General features: G+C 46.4%; 1 protein-coding gene across 2 annotated transcripts in view; it reads right to left on the bottom strand.

Moving 5' to 3' along the window:
- Positions 1-17,140, bottom strand: part of ANKRD6 (ankyrin repeat domain 6) — a 213,628-nt gene that overhangs the window by 76,020 nt on the left and 120,468 nt on the right. For both annotated transcript variants that reach the window (XM_081250564.1, XM_081250566.1), the window contains exon 2: positions 8,017-8,280. In XM_081250564.1, coding sequence (XP_081106690.1) covers positions 8,017-8,136 — 120 coding nt within the window. In that variant the 5' untranslated portion in view covers positions 8,137-8,280. The remainder of the gene's footprint in view (positions 1-8,016; positions 8,281-17,140) is intronic.

Genomic DNA, 17,140 nt, shown 5'->3' with positions numbered 1-17,140 from the left:
CCCCCTCCCAGGGGACATTTGGCAAGGTCTGGAGACATTTTTGATCGTCACAACCAGGGAGAAGAGAGTACCATGCATCTAATGAACAGAGGCCAGAGGTGCTGCAAGGCAGTCTACAATGCATAGGACAACCTCCCACAACAAAGAATTATCTGGCCCAAAACATCAATAGTGCAGAAGCTGAGAAAGTCTGGCCTACATTAACAAGCAGTTAATAAGTAGTAGAGCAGGCACCTGTATCAAGGTCTTTGGATTCCATACCCAGAGCTTTCCTTCTGTGTCAAACACAGAGAAATACAAAACAGAAACTGGCCCAGGTCAGAGTGATAGTCTGCTGGGGAGTTCTGAGCACCCACAGAGCAGTACGCAATTCTGAGGGACACGGAGCCAACGCACAGCAAGCGCTGCACCAGTGCAGAGGAAGTGAGCTCCATGCAGGGCACCTGCACAGAACCATTCTCGGTGGACTTCCTGGTGGCAGAGGCTCATGAGCTGGGTTCTGAGTGGGCAGGCCTTCGGGGGGCACAGTGGATACAAAAGGCCTTTCAGGAGGCAGCTGCAAGTTAGCATCTATGAGCTGACTTCCCAACAGCAACACTCAAAAACAAAAGAACAAGGCTCAAAAACAGTAAAACATTGCCTTCGAAGTTCTAGGTTTCATACCAAATTGTCAATTAAATGAGAGGGTAGAATAAAGATCTTGTTTTCAGATATGCAGACTCTCAAAACATTTGTCTCCCATGTTCCCTCTCTTAGGAAACTGCCAGAGGATATGCACCACCAAAATGAGGATGACATGGGTTTTGGCAAACAGGGGGTCTAACACAGGGGAGAGGTGAAAGGAATTCTCAGGATGACTGCATGCATCAGAACTAGAGAGAAGCCCAGATCAAACTGGAACAGAAGGATGGATGACTCCAGAAGGGATATCTCCAGGAAAAGAATAAAACTGGTAGATACATGATAGGCTTAACCATGGAAATTACACTAAGAACTGGTTTTGTTTTGTTTTGCCCCAGCCGCGCTGCACGGCTTGCAGGATCTCAGTTCCCTGACCAGGGGTTGAACCTGGACCATGGCAGTGAAAGCCTGGAATCCTAACCACTATGCCACCAGGGAACTCCCTCTAAGAACTGTTTTACAGAGTTGAAAGGTAGAGGAAACATCTAACTATAAGTTTGAATAAAACTAAACAAATTTAAAAATCAAGGCAATGATCAAGTTCAGGAAAAGCAGCAAGTTATACAAACAATGGAAATGTAATGATAGTACAATTATTGGCTCACCAGTGAAGAGCATTTATATAATCACACTAACTATGGATCTGCTCCAAAACTGTGATATAACTAGATAGGGGGAAATGTGGGAGAGAAAGCGGCAATAGATTGTGTCTAAAATTGATTAGTCTCTCCTGTGCGCTCATTCTCAGGAAGGCATTCGAGCTGTGCTATTCAATATGGTAGCCAATAAATGACATGCGGTAGATTATTGATGAAGATAACAAAATAAGTTTTATAAGATTTTTTCATAAAGAAGACATTTTATTATGTTTGGTTTGACAGTATACTATATAAAAAATCCAAGGTATCTATGAAAAATTTTTTTAACATCTTTACTGGAGTATAACTGCTTTACAATGGTGTGTTAGTTTCTGCTTTATAACAAAGTGAATCAGCTATACATATACATATGTCCCCATATCTCCTCCCTCTTGCACCTCCCTCCCTCCCACCCTCCCTATCCCACCCCTCTAGGTGGTCACAACGCACGGAGCTGATCTCCCTGTGCTATGCGGCTGCTTCCCACTAGCTATCTATTTTACATTTGGTAGCACATATATGTCCATGCCATTCTCTCACTTTGTCCCAGCTTACCCTTCCCCCTCCCTGTGTCCTCAAGTCCATTCTCTACGTCTGCATCTTTATTCCTGTCCTGCCCCTAGGTTCTTTAGAACCTTTTTTTTTTTTTTTAGATTCCATATATATGTGTTAACATACGGTATTTGTTTTCCTCTTTCTGACTTACTTCACTCTGTATGACAGACTCTAGGTCCATCCACCTCACTACAAACAACTGTTTCACTTCTTTTTATGGCTAATATTCCATTGTATATATGTGCCACATCTTCTTTACCCATTCATCTGTCGTTGGACACTCAGGTTGCTTCCATGACCTGTCTATTGTAAATAGTGCTGCAATGAACATTGTGGTACATGACTCTTTTTGAATTATGGTTTTCTCAGGGTATATGCCCAGTAGTGGGATTGCTGGGTCGTATGGTAGTTCTGTTTTTAGTTTTTTAAGGAACCTCCATACTGTTCTCCATAGTGGCTGTATCAATTTTACATTCCAACCAACAGTGCAAGAGGGTTCCCTTTTCTCACACCTTCTCCAGCATTTATTGTTTGTAGATTTTTTGATGATGGTCATTCTGACTGGTGTGAGGTGATACCTCATTGTAGTTTTGATTTGCATTTCTCTAATGATGAGTGATGTTGAGCATCCTTTCATGTGTTTGTTGGCAATCTGTATACCTTCTTTGGAGAAATGTCTATTTAGGTCTTCTGCCCATTTTGGGGTTCAGTTGTTTGTTTTTTTGATATTGAGCTGCATGAGCTTCTTGTAAATTGAAATTATTAACCAATTAAAAAATGTAATAAATTTGAAAGTCCACATGATGCAAGTGAATATTAAATACCTAAAATTAAGCTTGGTATTATGTTTATAAATGTGTTTTAATATACCTAAACAAATTAAATGTAACTTCAACTTGTGGAGCCTTAAAAAAAACCAAACAATATGGTAGTGCAGCCACACATGGCATTTAAACTTAATTAATTAAAATTAAATTTAAAATTCAGTTCCTCAGTCATCCTAGCCACATTTCAAGTACAGCCAACCCTTGAACAACATGAGGGTTAATGGTGCCAACCCTCCACGCTGTCAAAAATCCGAGTATAACTGATATTCATATTCCCAGGTCCTCCATACCCGTGGTTCCTCAGTGTCTGCAGCTGCAAATCCACAGATTCAACAAACCACCGACCACATGGTACTATAGTATTCACTACTGAAAAAAATCTACGTGTAAGTGGACCTGCGCAGTTCGAACTCTTATTGTTCAACTGTACTCAACAGCCATGTGTTGCTACTGTGTTTAGACAGCACAGATATTGAACATTTCACCATCACAGAAAGTTCTCTCAGACAGTACTGTACTAGAGAGTGTACCACAACAAAACAAAGAAGGAGAAAGACACTGGGGCCCAGAAAATACCAAGTCAACATACATAAAAGCGGTAAGGGGAATCCCTAGGGTAAGAGTAAAGGCGGATCCTCAGACAGCCGCCAGAGGCTGAAAGCCTCCAGCGCAGACTGAAGCAGGGGAAGGGGCTCCAGGGGACGCTCTTCAAGGAGAATCAATGGAGAGACTACCGAACATCCTGCACATCCAGAGATTACACAGATGGGGACGATTAGTGACAGTAAGAGACAAAACTAAAGAAACAAATATAAGACGATTATAAACATCAGGGTAAACAAATTATTGCAAAAAAGTTAATGTTATGATAGTACATACCACAGGGCTCAGCTATACTTGGAATAAATTGGTTAAAATAGGTAAAAATGAAATGCTGAGGTCATTGTTATGAAAGTATGTGTGAGAGGGCAGGAGAGGGAAAGAAAGCTAAATCTTAAATCATCGGTTTTCATATTGTTAAACAGATAATGCCAAAAGTGGAAACACTCAAGATTTAGCAGTATCAGGATATCTTTATGGATGTAAAAGCACTAAAAGAATCTACCAAAAGAATCGAAAGTAGTTGCCTACGGAGAATCAGAAATGGAAGGCGGGGCTTCCCTGGTGGCGCAGTGGTTGGGAGTCCGCCTGCCGAGGCAGGGGACACGGGTTCGTGCCCCGGTCCGGGAAGGTTCCCACATGCCGCGGAGCGGCTGGGCCCGTGAGCCATGGCCGCTTAGTTTGCGCGTCCAGAGCCTGTGCTCCGCAACAGGAGAGGCCACAACAGTGAGAGGCCCGCATACCGCAAAAAAAACAAAAAAAACAAAAAAAAAAGGAAGGCAAACATAGTAAAAATATTTGGTGCTTTAACTTATGGGTATGTGCAACATAAAAATTAAAATAATAATACCTAAATTTTTTTAAATTAAAAATTAAACTGATTAATCAAATTAGTAGTATTTGCATATTCATTAGAAATATTAAAATAAAGGCCAGGAAAAGGTAAGTCTGAAAAATTTTTAAGTTTTTTCTGCAGGGGAGCAGATTGGAGTTTTTGTGAAAAGCCTTCTTAACAGTATTTGAACTTATACTTTTAAAGCTTCTATGTGTATGCTTTACTTTGATAATTATTAAAAAGCAAGTGATGTAAAAAAAAAGACAATAACAAGCATTGGTGAGGACACAGAGAGACTGGAAGCTTCATACACTGCTGTTGGGAATGTAAAATGGTAGATACTCTGGAATATAGCTTGGCAGTTCCTTAAAATGTTAAACATAGATTTACCATGTGACCCAGCAATTCCACTCCAAGGTGTCTCCCCAAAAGAAATGAGAACAAATATGTTCACAGCAGCATTATTCGTAATAGTTCTAAACCAGAAACAACCCAAAATGTCCATCAACTGATGACTGGATAAACAAAATGTGGTATATGTATATAGTGGGATAATATTCTGCAATAAAAGAAAATGCATGCTACAACACAGATGAACCTTGAAAACAGTAGGCTAAATGAAGATATACCCAGACACAAAAGACCACATAATGTATGATTCTATTTATATAAAATGTCCATAAAAGGGAAATTTGTAGAAACAGAAAGTAGATCAATGGTTGCCAGGAGCTGGGGATGGGAATGGGGAATGAGAGCTAAGAAGCATGGAGTTTCTTACTGGGATTCTAAAATTAGAAATGTGCTAAAACTAGAACATGGTGTTGGTTGCACAACTCTGTAAATACATGAAAAATTATCAAATTTGGGGCTTCCTTGGTGGCGCAGTGGTTGAGAGTCCGCCTGCCGATGCAGGGGACACGGGTTCGTGCTCTGGTCCGGGAAGATCCCACATGCCACGGAGCGGCTGGGCCCGTGAGCCATGGCCGCTGAGCCTGCGTGTCCGGAGTCTGTGCTCCGCAACGGGAGACACCACAACAGTGAGAGGCCCGCGTACCACAAAAAAAAAAAAAAAATTATCAAATTTCAGGGACTTCCCTGGTGTTTCAGTGGTAAAGACTCCACACTCCCAATGCAGGGGGCCTGGGTTCGATCCCTGGTCGGGGAACTAGATCCCACATGCCGCAACTAAGACCTGGCAGAGCCAAATAAATAAATAAATAAATACTTTTTAAAAATTATCAAATTTCACACTTAAAATGGGTAAGCTTTTTGGCATGTAAGTTATACCTCAATAAAGCTGTTTTTTAAAAAGCAAATGATACTGTTTAAAAAAGAGAACTTGCAGACTATGAGCTAAGTGCTTTAATAAGTTATTATTAAAACAATTCTGAAAGGTTGGTATTATTATCCCCATTTTACAGATAAGGCAACTGAGGCTCAAAGAAGTTAAGCAACTTGCACAATTAGCAAACACAGCAAAGTTAAAATGTGTACACATGTGCCCTAACTACAGAGTTCCTGTACTTTCTCCCATGTGTGACCGCCTGGGTCCTGAAGAGCTGTGGGTAGATCATGCCGAGGCCTGAGTCAAGGTTCTCTTCACCCTGGATTCCATACAACCTAGTCACCACCTAGGTCAGAGTGCTGTTAGGCTAATGGGTGAACTTTGAGTACCCAAAGGCTTTCAGTCTCTCTAGAGACAAGCATTGTGATACTGTGACTTATGATAAGAAATATAGGGCTTCCCTGGTAGCGCAGTGGTTAAGAATCTGCCTGCCAATACAGGAGACACAGGTTCAATTCCTGGTCCAGGAGCATTCCACATGCTGCGGAGCAACTAAGCCCGTGCGCCACAACTACTGATCCTGCGCTCTAGAGCCCACGTGCCACAACTCCTGAAGCCCGTGCGCTTAGAGCCCGTGCTCTGCAACAGGAGAAGCCACCGCAATGAGAAGCCCGCGCACCACAATGAAGAGTAGCCCCTGCTCGCCGCAACTAGAGAAAGCCCACGGGCTGCAATGAAGACCCAACGTGGCCAAAAATAAAATAAATAAAAAATTAATTAATTAAAAAAAAAAGAAAGACAGATTTGCTCTTAACCTCCGTTCCTGGCTCACAGCTCCTCACAGCTCCTTGGAATTTCCTAAGTGATAAGAGCAACCGGAGCATCTTGTGTTATAATAGTCGGTCTTCTGCTATAAGCTCCTGAAATAGCTCCAGAGCCATAAAGGTGAAAGGAGTGTGTTATTCATAATAAACTCCTTTCAACCACGCCTGAGGTTATATTAATAAGATAACTTATGGAAAGCCCTAAGGATGGAGGGCTGGTTGCCAGGGGAACCAACTGTGATTACAGGTTGGAACTTTCAGTCACACTTCCCTGACCTCCAGGGAGGGGACAGAGGCTGGAGGTTGAATCAATCACCAATGGCCAATGATTTAGTCAATAACGTCTATGTAATGAAGCCTCCACAAAAACCCAGAGGACAGGGTTCAGGGAACTTCTGGGTTGGTGAACACACAGAGGTGCTGGGAGGGTGGTGCGCGCAGAGGCATGGAAGCTCAGCCTCCTTTCCCTGTACCTTGCGCTCTGCATCTCTTCCATCTGCCTGTTCCTGAGTTATATCCTTTTATAATAAACTGGTAATCTGGTAAGTAAAATGTTTTCCTGAGTTCTGTGAGCTGCTTTAGCCAATTAATTCAACCCAAGGAGTGAGGTGTGGGAACCTCTGATTTATAGCCAGTCAGTCAGAAGCACAGGTGACAACCTGGACTTGTGACTGGTGTCTGAAGCAGTCTTATGGGACTGAGCCCTTAGCCTGTGAGATCTGATGCTATCTCCAGACAGATACTGCCAGAATTGAGTTAACTGCTTGGTGGTGCTGGAAAAAGCACACATCAGAAGCAGGAAATACAGAGACTGCACGTGACTAACTAAAATGTGAGCTGGCCAATCTTTGCCATAGGAGGTCAGAGGTCAACAGACATTACTATTTGAAAATGAAACGTCGCCTCTCTCCATGGCTCTCTCTGGGGTGGCCTGGAGTGGGGGCTCTGGAGTCATAACTGGGTCCAAGTTGCAGTTTTGCCACTCAGCAGCTGGGGGCCCCTTGAGTAAATTACTTCAATCTTTCTGTGCCTCAGTTTCCTCATCTCTAAAGTGAGGATGAAAAGAGAACCTCTTCTAGAGGCCTATAAAGTGCTTAGAGCAATACTAAGTGTTTGCCGTCAGCATTACTTCATCTATGTATTTGCACTTGTCACCTAACTGGGCAGAGCCTGCCTTACCTCAGTTTTGCTATAAAACTGCCCTTGGGCCTGGTGCATTCTCTCGTCTACCATGGTGTCATCTGTTGGTGAGGGGTCAGCAATGCCCTCCAAAGCCTGCGACACATTCTCACTGACCCACGTGAAATCAGCCTAAAGAGGTCATTGGGAGGTATCTGGTCCAAGCCCATCACTGTCCAGATGGGAGCAGTGAGGTTCTGCATGGTGTCTGGGCTGCCCCGTCCACAGGCCTCCCAAGGGAGCCTAACGTGATTCTTGCACAAACACTCTACCCAGTAAGTTCTCGTGCCCCAGTTTCTCCAGAGAGATCTCTTGTCCATCTGGCTAAAGAAGTAGGTGAGAAAAAGCCACACTGCGATTTTAAAGAGGGTCAAATGCTAATTACGAGTGACTCCATTTGAAAGATAGCAAGGAAAGCATTTTTAATCCTTCTTCTTTCTCCCCAAACCTCCAGCACTGGAAAAAAAAAAACAAAACAAAACAAAACCAACCAGTTCTTTGAAAACTGAACCCAACACAACAGTTTTATGGACAATGCTTAAGAGGCAGGCTTTTCCCCAGGGAACGGCTAAAGTGTTTATTCTCTTGTTACCTTGGTAACCGCTACCTTGGCACCCTTGTTGATGAGCTGAACCACATTCTCCGCCTGGCCTTTGTATGCAGCTATGAGCAGGCGTTCTGAAAGCGCGGCGACCGCATCCTGCTGGCTCATGAATTAGGAGAGAAAGACGTTTTCCGGGACGTGGTAGACAAGTTCCTTTGGCTAAACACGATGCCGCGGGCCCAGGCAGGCACCCTCAGGTAAAGACGTTCCGATCATTGGAAGGTGCCTTCATCACTATGCCATCTTTGGGACCTAGGGGTTACAGAACAAAGCTGCCATCAGCACCACTCAGCACCCAGGACAGGCCACACCTCTCCTCCCTGGTTTTAGGGCATCTGCTGATTGCTCAGTGCAGGGGAGGGGAGCTGGGGGGACAGGACAGGCGGGAAGCACCCTCTGCAGAGCAAAACCTGAACCTGCACGTGGAAGGCGAAGAGTATATGGAAACACCCCGTTCCCATCCCCACCCCCGCAGACTCCAGACCACGGCTAGGTCTGCTCTGCATCTCTCACCCAGGTAGCAGCGGCCTGACACGATCCCCTGAATGTAGCCTGGTTTCCAGGCCCACCCTTGGCAGCAAACTACACTGTGTAAGACCACACAGGGCCCTCTGGACCGCATTTTGTGGGCCCACCACGGCTAACATGCCTATTCCCCTGGCCGGTTAGGTGCCTGTGGACCACACCCCACAGAGACCCTGAGGAGGGGGCCACATCCACGGGGCTTTCTCTCAGCATGTCCGGCCTTTCTCTTCCTTCATCCTTTTCCCATTGTACATGGTGCAGGTTCCAGAATTCTGCAACAGATGCAGAGCTGGGAGCAGGCCCAGACCATCCCCTAACCAATAACTGCTGGAACAACCCATCTTGGGAACAAAAGTGATGCTACAAACAGTTCCTCTAGGGAGGGGCTTAACAAGAGGGAAGTAAGTGGGCAATTCAAACCGGCGACAGGATGCTGAGCCCCGGCTCGGAGCAGTGGTCTGGGGGTATAACTAGCAGGAAACTCATGCCCTCTTTCCACCAAATGGCCAAATGGATAGAATTTTAAAGACTGACTCTTCCCCGTAGCGCTGGACCACCATTAGAGCAAACCAAAGCCACTGGTATTATGCCAAAGGTGAAGGGTTTTGAGAGCCAAAGAAGGAAAGCTTAAGAACCTGACCTGGGCTTCCCTGGTGGCGCAGTGGTTGAGAGTCCGCCTGCCGATGCAGGGGACATGGGTTCGTGCCCCGGTCCGGGAAGATACCACATGCCACAGGGCGGCTGGGCCCGTGAGCCATGGCCGCCGAGCCTGCACGTCCGGAGCCTGTGCTCCGCAACGGGAGAGGCCACAACAGTGAGAGGCCCGCGTACCGCAAAAAAAAAAAAAAAAAAAAAAGAATCTGACCTATTCCTATTAGGAGAGCAAGGCAATGTGGGCCTCTTTTTGTTTTAAAATGTACTTACTAAAAATACCAATATTGCAGATGGAAAGAAAATGCTGTACCACAAGGAATCCCAGGCCCTACCACACATTCTAATGATGAAGGACCAGAAGATACAGACGTCCTTTACAGCGGTTTCCAGGCAAACCCCATGCTCCTTTCAATCTGTAAAGAGTAAGGCACTGGCTGTGATGTGACTGAGAAAGGGCTGGTCGGTACCTGCTCTGACTCTGCATCACCGTGACATCCAGGTGGCTCGTGTCACCAGCAGCTCTGGGCAGCTGGGGTTAAACGTTCATGTATAAAACAGACAGAACAGGGCTTCCCTGGTGGCGCAGTGGTTGAGAGTCCGCCTGCCGATGCAGGCGACACGGGTTCGAGCCCCGGTCTGGGAAGATCCCACGTGCTGCGGAGTGGCTGGGCCCGTGAGCCATGGCCGCTGAGCCTGCGCGTCCGGAGCCTGTGCTCCGCAACGGTAGAGGCCACAACAGTGAGAGGCCCGCGTACCGCAAAAAAAAAAAAAAACAGACAGAACAGGACTGTGGTAGGGACTAAAGATGGTATTTTATTACGTGAAAGTATTGGCCAAATGTGAGTAACTTCCGAAAGGTCATTCTTCTCCCTGCTCAGCTTGCAAATGATCAAATTTTCTCACTGTCGTCCATCTGTTGCCCAAAATGTGGATTAAAAAAGAGCAAGGAAAGGGACTTCCCTGGCGGTCCAGTGGTTAGGACTCCGTGCTTTCACTGTCGAGGGCACAGGTTCAATCCCTGGTCGGGGAACTGAGATCCCACAAGCCATGGAGCACGGCCAAAAAAAAAAAAGAGAGATAGCAAGGAAAGAGACACGAGGAACTCTCACAAACCCACCCTGCTCTGATCACCAGGCTCATCGGAAGCGCAACAAACCTGGAGAAGGTACAAGCAGGGGACCCCTCCCGCAGCCACGGTCAGAGATCGCTGGGATGCACCCCAAATCTTTGCTGAATGAATGCGCCAATGAAAGAATAAAGTTGAGACTCAAAACAGAGAGAAATGGAGCTGGAAAAGCCTTTGGAAATTCCCAGGGTCGCACTGAAAGACTGTAGTCTGGGCTTTATGTTTCCCAGAATGTTCTACTGTTTGGGGGTGGTTTGTTTTCGTAAACACAGGATACACCGTCTCTCTTTATTCAGGTAATCTGCGGCACCTTCAAACCAATTACCCTGAGCTTCTGATCTGTCTGCCCCAATCCTGCGAAAGCACTCCAGGCCCAAATGGCAGGAAAACGCAGAAAATTAGCCCTGGCTTCCTAAATGCTCTCCCTCCCTCAGCCACATTCTTCTGCACTCACTCATTTGTTATTTATTTCCCAAACCTTTCCTGCAACGGGCATCTGAGTGTCTCAAGTACAATGGCCCGGTTCATACACACATTATCGTCATGGCTAAAATTTCACCATTTCACTCCACAGCTTAACTCCTGGGGATAGAGATCTTCTTGTTGCAACCCCAGGGCAGCCCATCAGCCAAGCTGTCCGGCCTCCCCAGCAATGGAAGCACGGGTTAACCAGCCTGTCTACACCGACGGTCCCTCCCCTCCCTCCCTTCCGTCCCATGCCATAAATTCAGCCTCGGGGACACTGAGACAAAAGCCAAGGTGCACTGATTGCCATGGTTGCCAGCTACTGAGATAGCCCATAATTACCTTTGGTAAACAGCCCTTTACAAGCCCAGCCACATTACTATTCCTTTTTTTTTTTTTTTAAAGAGACAGAAACACTACATTTATGAGAAAATGTTGGCCAAGCAGAAATGTCAGCGTTTTGGTTTTTCTTTTTTTTAAATTTCAATGGCAGCTACTTAAGAATAAAATGCTCCCCACCCCCAAGCCATCCCATGCCCTCCACCACGGCCAGTGCACAGCCTGCCGGAGGCAGAGAGCGGCCTTCAGGATAGGTCCCCCGTGAGATTCTGGAGACCTCACCACCACCAGAGTTGCCCAGAAAACTGCCTGCAAAATCAGGAACAGAATCCCAGGCTTCCAGTTCCTAGTCTGCTCCTAGCACCATCGCTCTGTGCTTGGGTATCTCAAGTTCATGCTCAGTTTAAATCCAGTAGCCTCACTAGTAGGACCTCCAGTATTTGCCTTCATTTTCATTTACACACAGCAGAGGCGGGCAGAGAGAGGGATCAAAGTGGCTGAGTCTTCTTTTCTGCCTCCTTCTTTCTTTTTCTTTCTTTTTTTTTTTTTTTTGGCCCTGCCGTGCAGCATGTGGGATCTTAGTTCCCCAACCCGGGATCAAACCCAAACTGAGATCAAACCCGTGCCGCCTGCAATGGAAGCACGGAGTCTTAACCACTGGACCGCCGGGGAAGTGCCTCTGCCTCCTTTCTGACTTCCACCTTGGGTTGGGGTGCAGGGCCCAGCTCACGTTCCTTTCCACCTCTCTCATGATCACTGCCCTAAACCTTTGTATCCTTACCTCCCACCTAGAACAATGATCCCCGTCCTTTTGCAGTGAGGGGATACTTGGCTTCTCATCTGATCCCTCTGAACTGACAAATCAAACCAGGCGGAAGGAAGTGGGCTGGGGAGAGGAATAAAGAGGCTGTTGGACCCCCAACGGTGAGTGGGGAGGGGAGAGGAATAGAGAGGGAGGGTGCCCAGGCTGCAATCAAGGAGTTAAAGTTCACTGCCAACCTGTGGGGTGCTCCGTCCCCTCATTCAGTCTGAGCTTCCGCTTCCAAACAGATCACCTAGCATTCAAGACACTCCCCCAAGTCTATCAATCACATCCCCCTTTGTCACTTTCACAGCATTCTTCACAGGAGAAAAACCTTAAAATGCAAACAAGCTGCGAGTTCTTTAAGCAGAAATGAAATAAACGCATGATCGTAAGTATGCCATGAGCATCATGAATCTAGAAAGGGATTTAGCTTCCTAAGAAAGATTTCCCTCCTTCCTCCCAGTCCACGGCCCCATTTTCATTGTTCTCCAGTTCGCCGGTGTTTTTGTCTCTCATTACAAATGCCAGAGGGCCAAACAGCTGCTTGGTCTGTGATCCGAACGGTTTTCTTTTTATGGTGAAAGGTCTATGAGGTTTTCTTGAAGATTTACAACAAAGTCCCCCGGTACCGGTATCCCAAAGCCACTGCATTCAGTCTCCGAACAGGCAAATATTCTAGAAGAAACCTGCAAACAAAAGTCCCAGCCAGGCATTATGCACAGCCCACCCAGAGACGGTCCACAGGCACCCAGGAACCAGTGGTTAGGGAGGACCAGCAGTTACGATAACTCGCTTTGCTCCTACTGTCCAAACCCTGTGTTGAGAGATTGTACTCACATCCGGGGGCCTGTCCTCCCCGTTCTACATCGTGTTCTGTTGCTGGAAAAGCACGGTCAGTTCCTTTCCTGGAGAGATCATTAGCTTCCTAGGGCTGTTAGGCCCAAGGGTCTGCAGTGATTTACGTTACAGTGCTTGCTGCCTTTTCCCCTTGAGCTTCCTCTGCCAGTACTGGCCCGATCACATCTAAAAGCTCAGTAAGACATCCATTCAGCTCGCAATGTTTGGTGGCTTCCTAGTCTGCCTGGCACAGAAGTCTTGGGTCTTCGGACTCTGTTGGACTGCTCCCTCCTGCCAGCAGAGGACCTGTAACACTGCTCTGATCAGAGTCGGGGAATGATTCACAGATGGGCGGAGTGCTTTTGAATGATGCTCAGATGACAGAGAAACGAAGTTTGTATTCTTTCAGCAGTAATACGGGGAGATGAATGCACGTGTTGTAAGGGACGGAGGAATGCAGGAGGGGTCAACATCTGTAATGAACTGCCTTTGTGACAACAGTTATGGAAATGCCCGTTTTGTGGAAACAGTGGAGACCCAGACACTCTCCGCCCCCCTTGGGCAGAGAGCTCCAGCGCAGTGACCGCAGCAGCAAGGAGACTAGGGCCTGGTTGAGAAGCCGTTCCCCGTGTTTGTGAACCCATAGTTGGTCTCAAAAATCCTCCTCTGAACAGAGTCTCTGCAGGAAAGGGGGAAGGGAGGAAACAGGGAGCTTTTTCAAGTGCCGTCAATGGCCCTCCACATTGCAGGTGTGTCCTCCAGACCACTTGTGGAAGCAACAGAAAACCAACTTCCCAACTATTTCTATGAGTAATCATAGAAAAGCAGAGGGTTTTGGTTTTGACTTGAACCAATATTACTATTTTCCCCCTCATTTCTAAAAGCAAGAATTGTTGGTCCTGGAGAGGCGAAAAGAACACTGTCAACATGAACCCTCCAAGCACCATCCCTGCCCAAAGCCTTGCTTCCATTACCCTAAGGGTAGCAGCTCCTATGGGCAAGGGGCTGGGATTCTGCTCTGGCCAGTGTTTGCCTTACACCAAGGGCAGGAGAATAGCCAAGGACCGGGGCTGGTGCGCTGCAGAGAGAATGAATTCCCCTGGGGAGACAAAATGCCAGTAGAATGATAATCCTATTTTTAAGGCACGACCCGCAAACTAGTTTATCCAGAAGTGATCACTGCTGGGATACTGCAACCACCACTGGAGGACCAGTGAGCTTAGAATTTGGATGAATGTGACCCACTCCCTACTTTGAAGAAACTCATCATCTGGCCCTGATCAGCCTTGATCAGGGCCCAAAAGGCCAGATGCCAGATGAGAACAGTACACCAAATGCGACAGAAGTATAAAGCAAGGAGTGGTTAATTTTCTCAGAGCTTCTGACATTTCCTTCTTCTGAGAAAACGGACTCCCCAGATAGGGACCCTCAACACAATAGTATCCATGAGGATAGAACAACACTGGTTGCTCGCAGAGTCTGGTGTTCACAAGTGCTATCTGCAAAAGACAGGGGCAGAGAGGCACCTCTTGAGCAAGCCCACTACGGCAAAGGAACATGTATGCTTATTTCTTGAGGACGTCTCAAGTACAGTAACTATTCTCTTCTGAGTCTGAAACTTAGAGGATCTTTGAAACAATCACCTCTGCAGGAGGCATGGAGAGGCTGTTGCAGTGAAAGTTGAGGGACATCTGGATACTATTCAGTAAACCTATGACATACCCTACCATCAAGAAAAGCTGCTAACGAATGTAAAATAATATATCGGCGGTTTAAGGACACATCATTGAATACAGATATGACTGACAGGAGGCTTGTGATGTAGAAACCTTCCCTTTCTACATGGGGCAAGAATTACGTTTTGGTTGTCTGGCACTGCTGGATCACCAGAGCCTCCAAGGTGGGGGCCAGGCACTCACATCACATAGCAAATGATCCAAAATCCAGACCAAGAGTCATCCATTGCTGAGCCCTCCGCTGCCCCATCTCTCCCTAGACAAGATGAGGCTGAACTGTGTCCCCCAAAATTCATGTTTCGAAGCCCTAACCCTCAGTGTGACTGTATTTGGAAACAGGGCCTTGAGGAAGTAATTAAGGTAAAACGAGGTTCTAAGGGTGGGGCCCTGATCTGATAGGGTTAATGCCCTTATAAAGAGAGACACCAAACAGCCCCCTGCTCACTCTCTTCCCCAGCTGCCTCTTTTCACACCTGCACCCTCACCTCCGAGCCATGCTCACAGGAAAGGCCATGTGAGGACATAGCGAGAAAGTGGCCGTCTCCAAGCCAAGAAGAGAATCATTATCAGAAACCAAACTCTGCTGGACCTTGATCTGAGGCTTCCAGCCTTCAGAACTGTGAGAAAATAGATTCCTGTCATTGAAACCACCCAGTCTACTGTATCTTGTTATGGCAGCCCTGGTGACTAAGTCCCGAGCTTCCCTCACAGTGTAATTTGCTGGCATGAGCTCAAGGTTGGTCTTCCTGGTTAGACAGAACTCCTTGAGGGCAGGAACCCTATTTTGTTTATCTTGTATCTCCAATGCCTGGCATAGTTCCTGGAACATACTTAGCCTTTAATGTCTCTTCAGTGGATGCTAGAAAATCTAATAATCAATTGCTTTTTCTAATCATTAATTGGTCTTTAGATCCCATAAAAAATAGAGGAGATACGAACCAAGTCAACTAGCTTTTTTCCTTTCCCCAAAGTTAAAACAGGCTATGGCTGCAGAACCTTCAAGAGATAACAAATGGGGGATGTTTTCATTCTTCCCTTTCACTTCCTCCCCAAAATTGAGGATGATCCCAGCTCCTGGGATCAGAATTACTGATCTCAAGTGACACAGGTCTGTCAGCACCCAAGCACTGGACAGCACCACAGTCACCCCTGGAATTTTCCTCTCACTATCCTTAACTTCTGTTGGATAAAACTACAAATGCTAAAGATAGACCTAAACAAGCAATACCAAATGACAATAAAACCAATCCCCAGAGAGTAGCCCACCTGCCCTGTATCCATATCTCATCTCCTATCCACTCCTTCAATCTACTTTGATCTGGCTTCTTTCTGCCCCGAATTTTCCTACTAAACCGGTGCTGATGCTGCGGTTGTTAATTCTGTGGTGTATGAAGCATGGATTGAAGAGATGGGAACAAAGAACTATGGGAATTGGGTGAGACAGCTTTCTTGCCTGGTGTGCTGGTGTGGAAAGCAGGTCAGGAATGTTCTTACAGAGAAGGTCACATTTGAGCTGGGTCTTGGAGGACTGGAGGATTTTGTTAGATAGAGAAGTGGGGGAGGACATAGGCAGGGAAACAGCAAGAGCAAAGGCAGAGTGGTCTGGAAGGGTAGGAAAGAGGAACAAAGAGACTTTTGCAGCTGGAGCTTATAATACGTGGGCGAAGACCAGAGATGATGTTGCAAAGTCAGGCTGTGGAAAAATTTTCACATCATGCCAAAGACATTGGACTGTATCTTGCATTTGTGATGGGGAATCCTAAATGTTGTTAAGAAGAGAGACTAGTCAGACTTGTGTACTACTTGGAACTCAAACATACAGAATTGGGTTAGTCATAATTATGGGTTCATGCTACACTTTCAAGATTGTATGTACACAGCTTTCTCTTCCTTCCTTCCTTTACTTCTTCTTTTATTCCTTCCTTTCTTCTATCCTTCTTTCTTTTATTTTAATTAATAGACTTTATTATTTTAATAAATTTATTTATTTTTAATTTTTTTAAATTTATTTTTGGCTGCATTGGGTCTTCGTTGCTGTGCGTGGGCTTCCTCTAGTTGCAGCAGGCAGGGGCTACTCTTCGTGGCAGTGTGCGGGCTTCTCAGTGCAGTGGCTTCTCTCCTTGTGGAGCACGGGCTCTACGTGTGTGGGCTCCAGTAGTTGTGGCTTGCGGGCTCTAGAGCGCAGGCTCAGTAGTTGTGGTGCATGGGCTTAGCTGCTCCGTGGCATGTGGGATCTTCCCGGACCCAGGCTTGAACCCGTGTCCCCTGCATTGGCAGGCAGATTCTTTTTTTATTTTATTTTATTTTATTTTTTTTTTGCGGTACGTGGGCCTCTCACTGTTGTGGCCTTTCCCGTTGCAGAGCACAGGCTCTGGACGCGCAGGCTCAGCGGCCATGGCTCCCAGGCCCAGCCGCTCCGTGGCATGTGGGATGTTCCTGGACCGGGGCACAAACCCGTGTCCCCTGCATCAGCAGGCGGACTCTCAACCACTGAGCCACCAGGGAAGCCCGGCAGGCGGATTCTTAACCACTGTGCCACCAAGGAAGCCCTAGACTTTATTTTTTAGAACAGTTTTAGGTTTACAGAAAAATTGAGCAGAAAGTATAAAGAGGTTCCTTATACCA

This window comes from Mesoplodon bidens (genome assembly GCF_964165515.1).
Source record: "Mesoplodon bidens genome assembly, chromosome: 12".
Taxonomy (NCBI): Eukaryota; Metazoa; Chordata; class Mammalia; order Artiodactyla; family Ziphiidae; genus Mesoplodon; species Mesoplodon bidens.
This window is presented reverse-complemented; position numbering and strand designations above follow the sequence as displayed.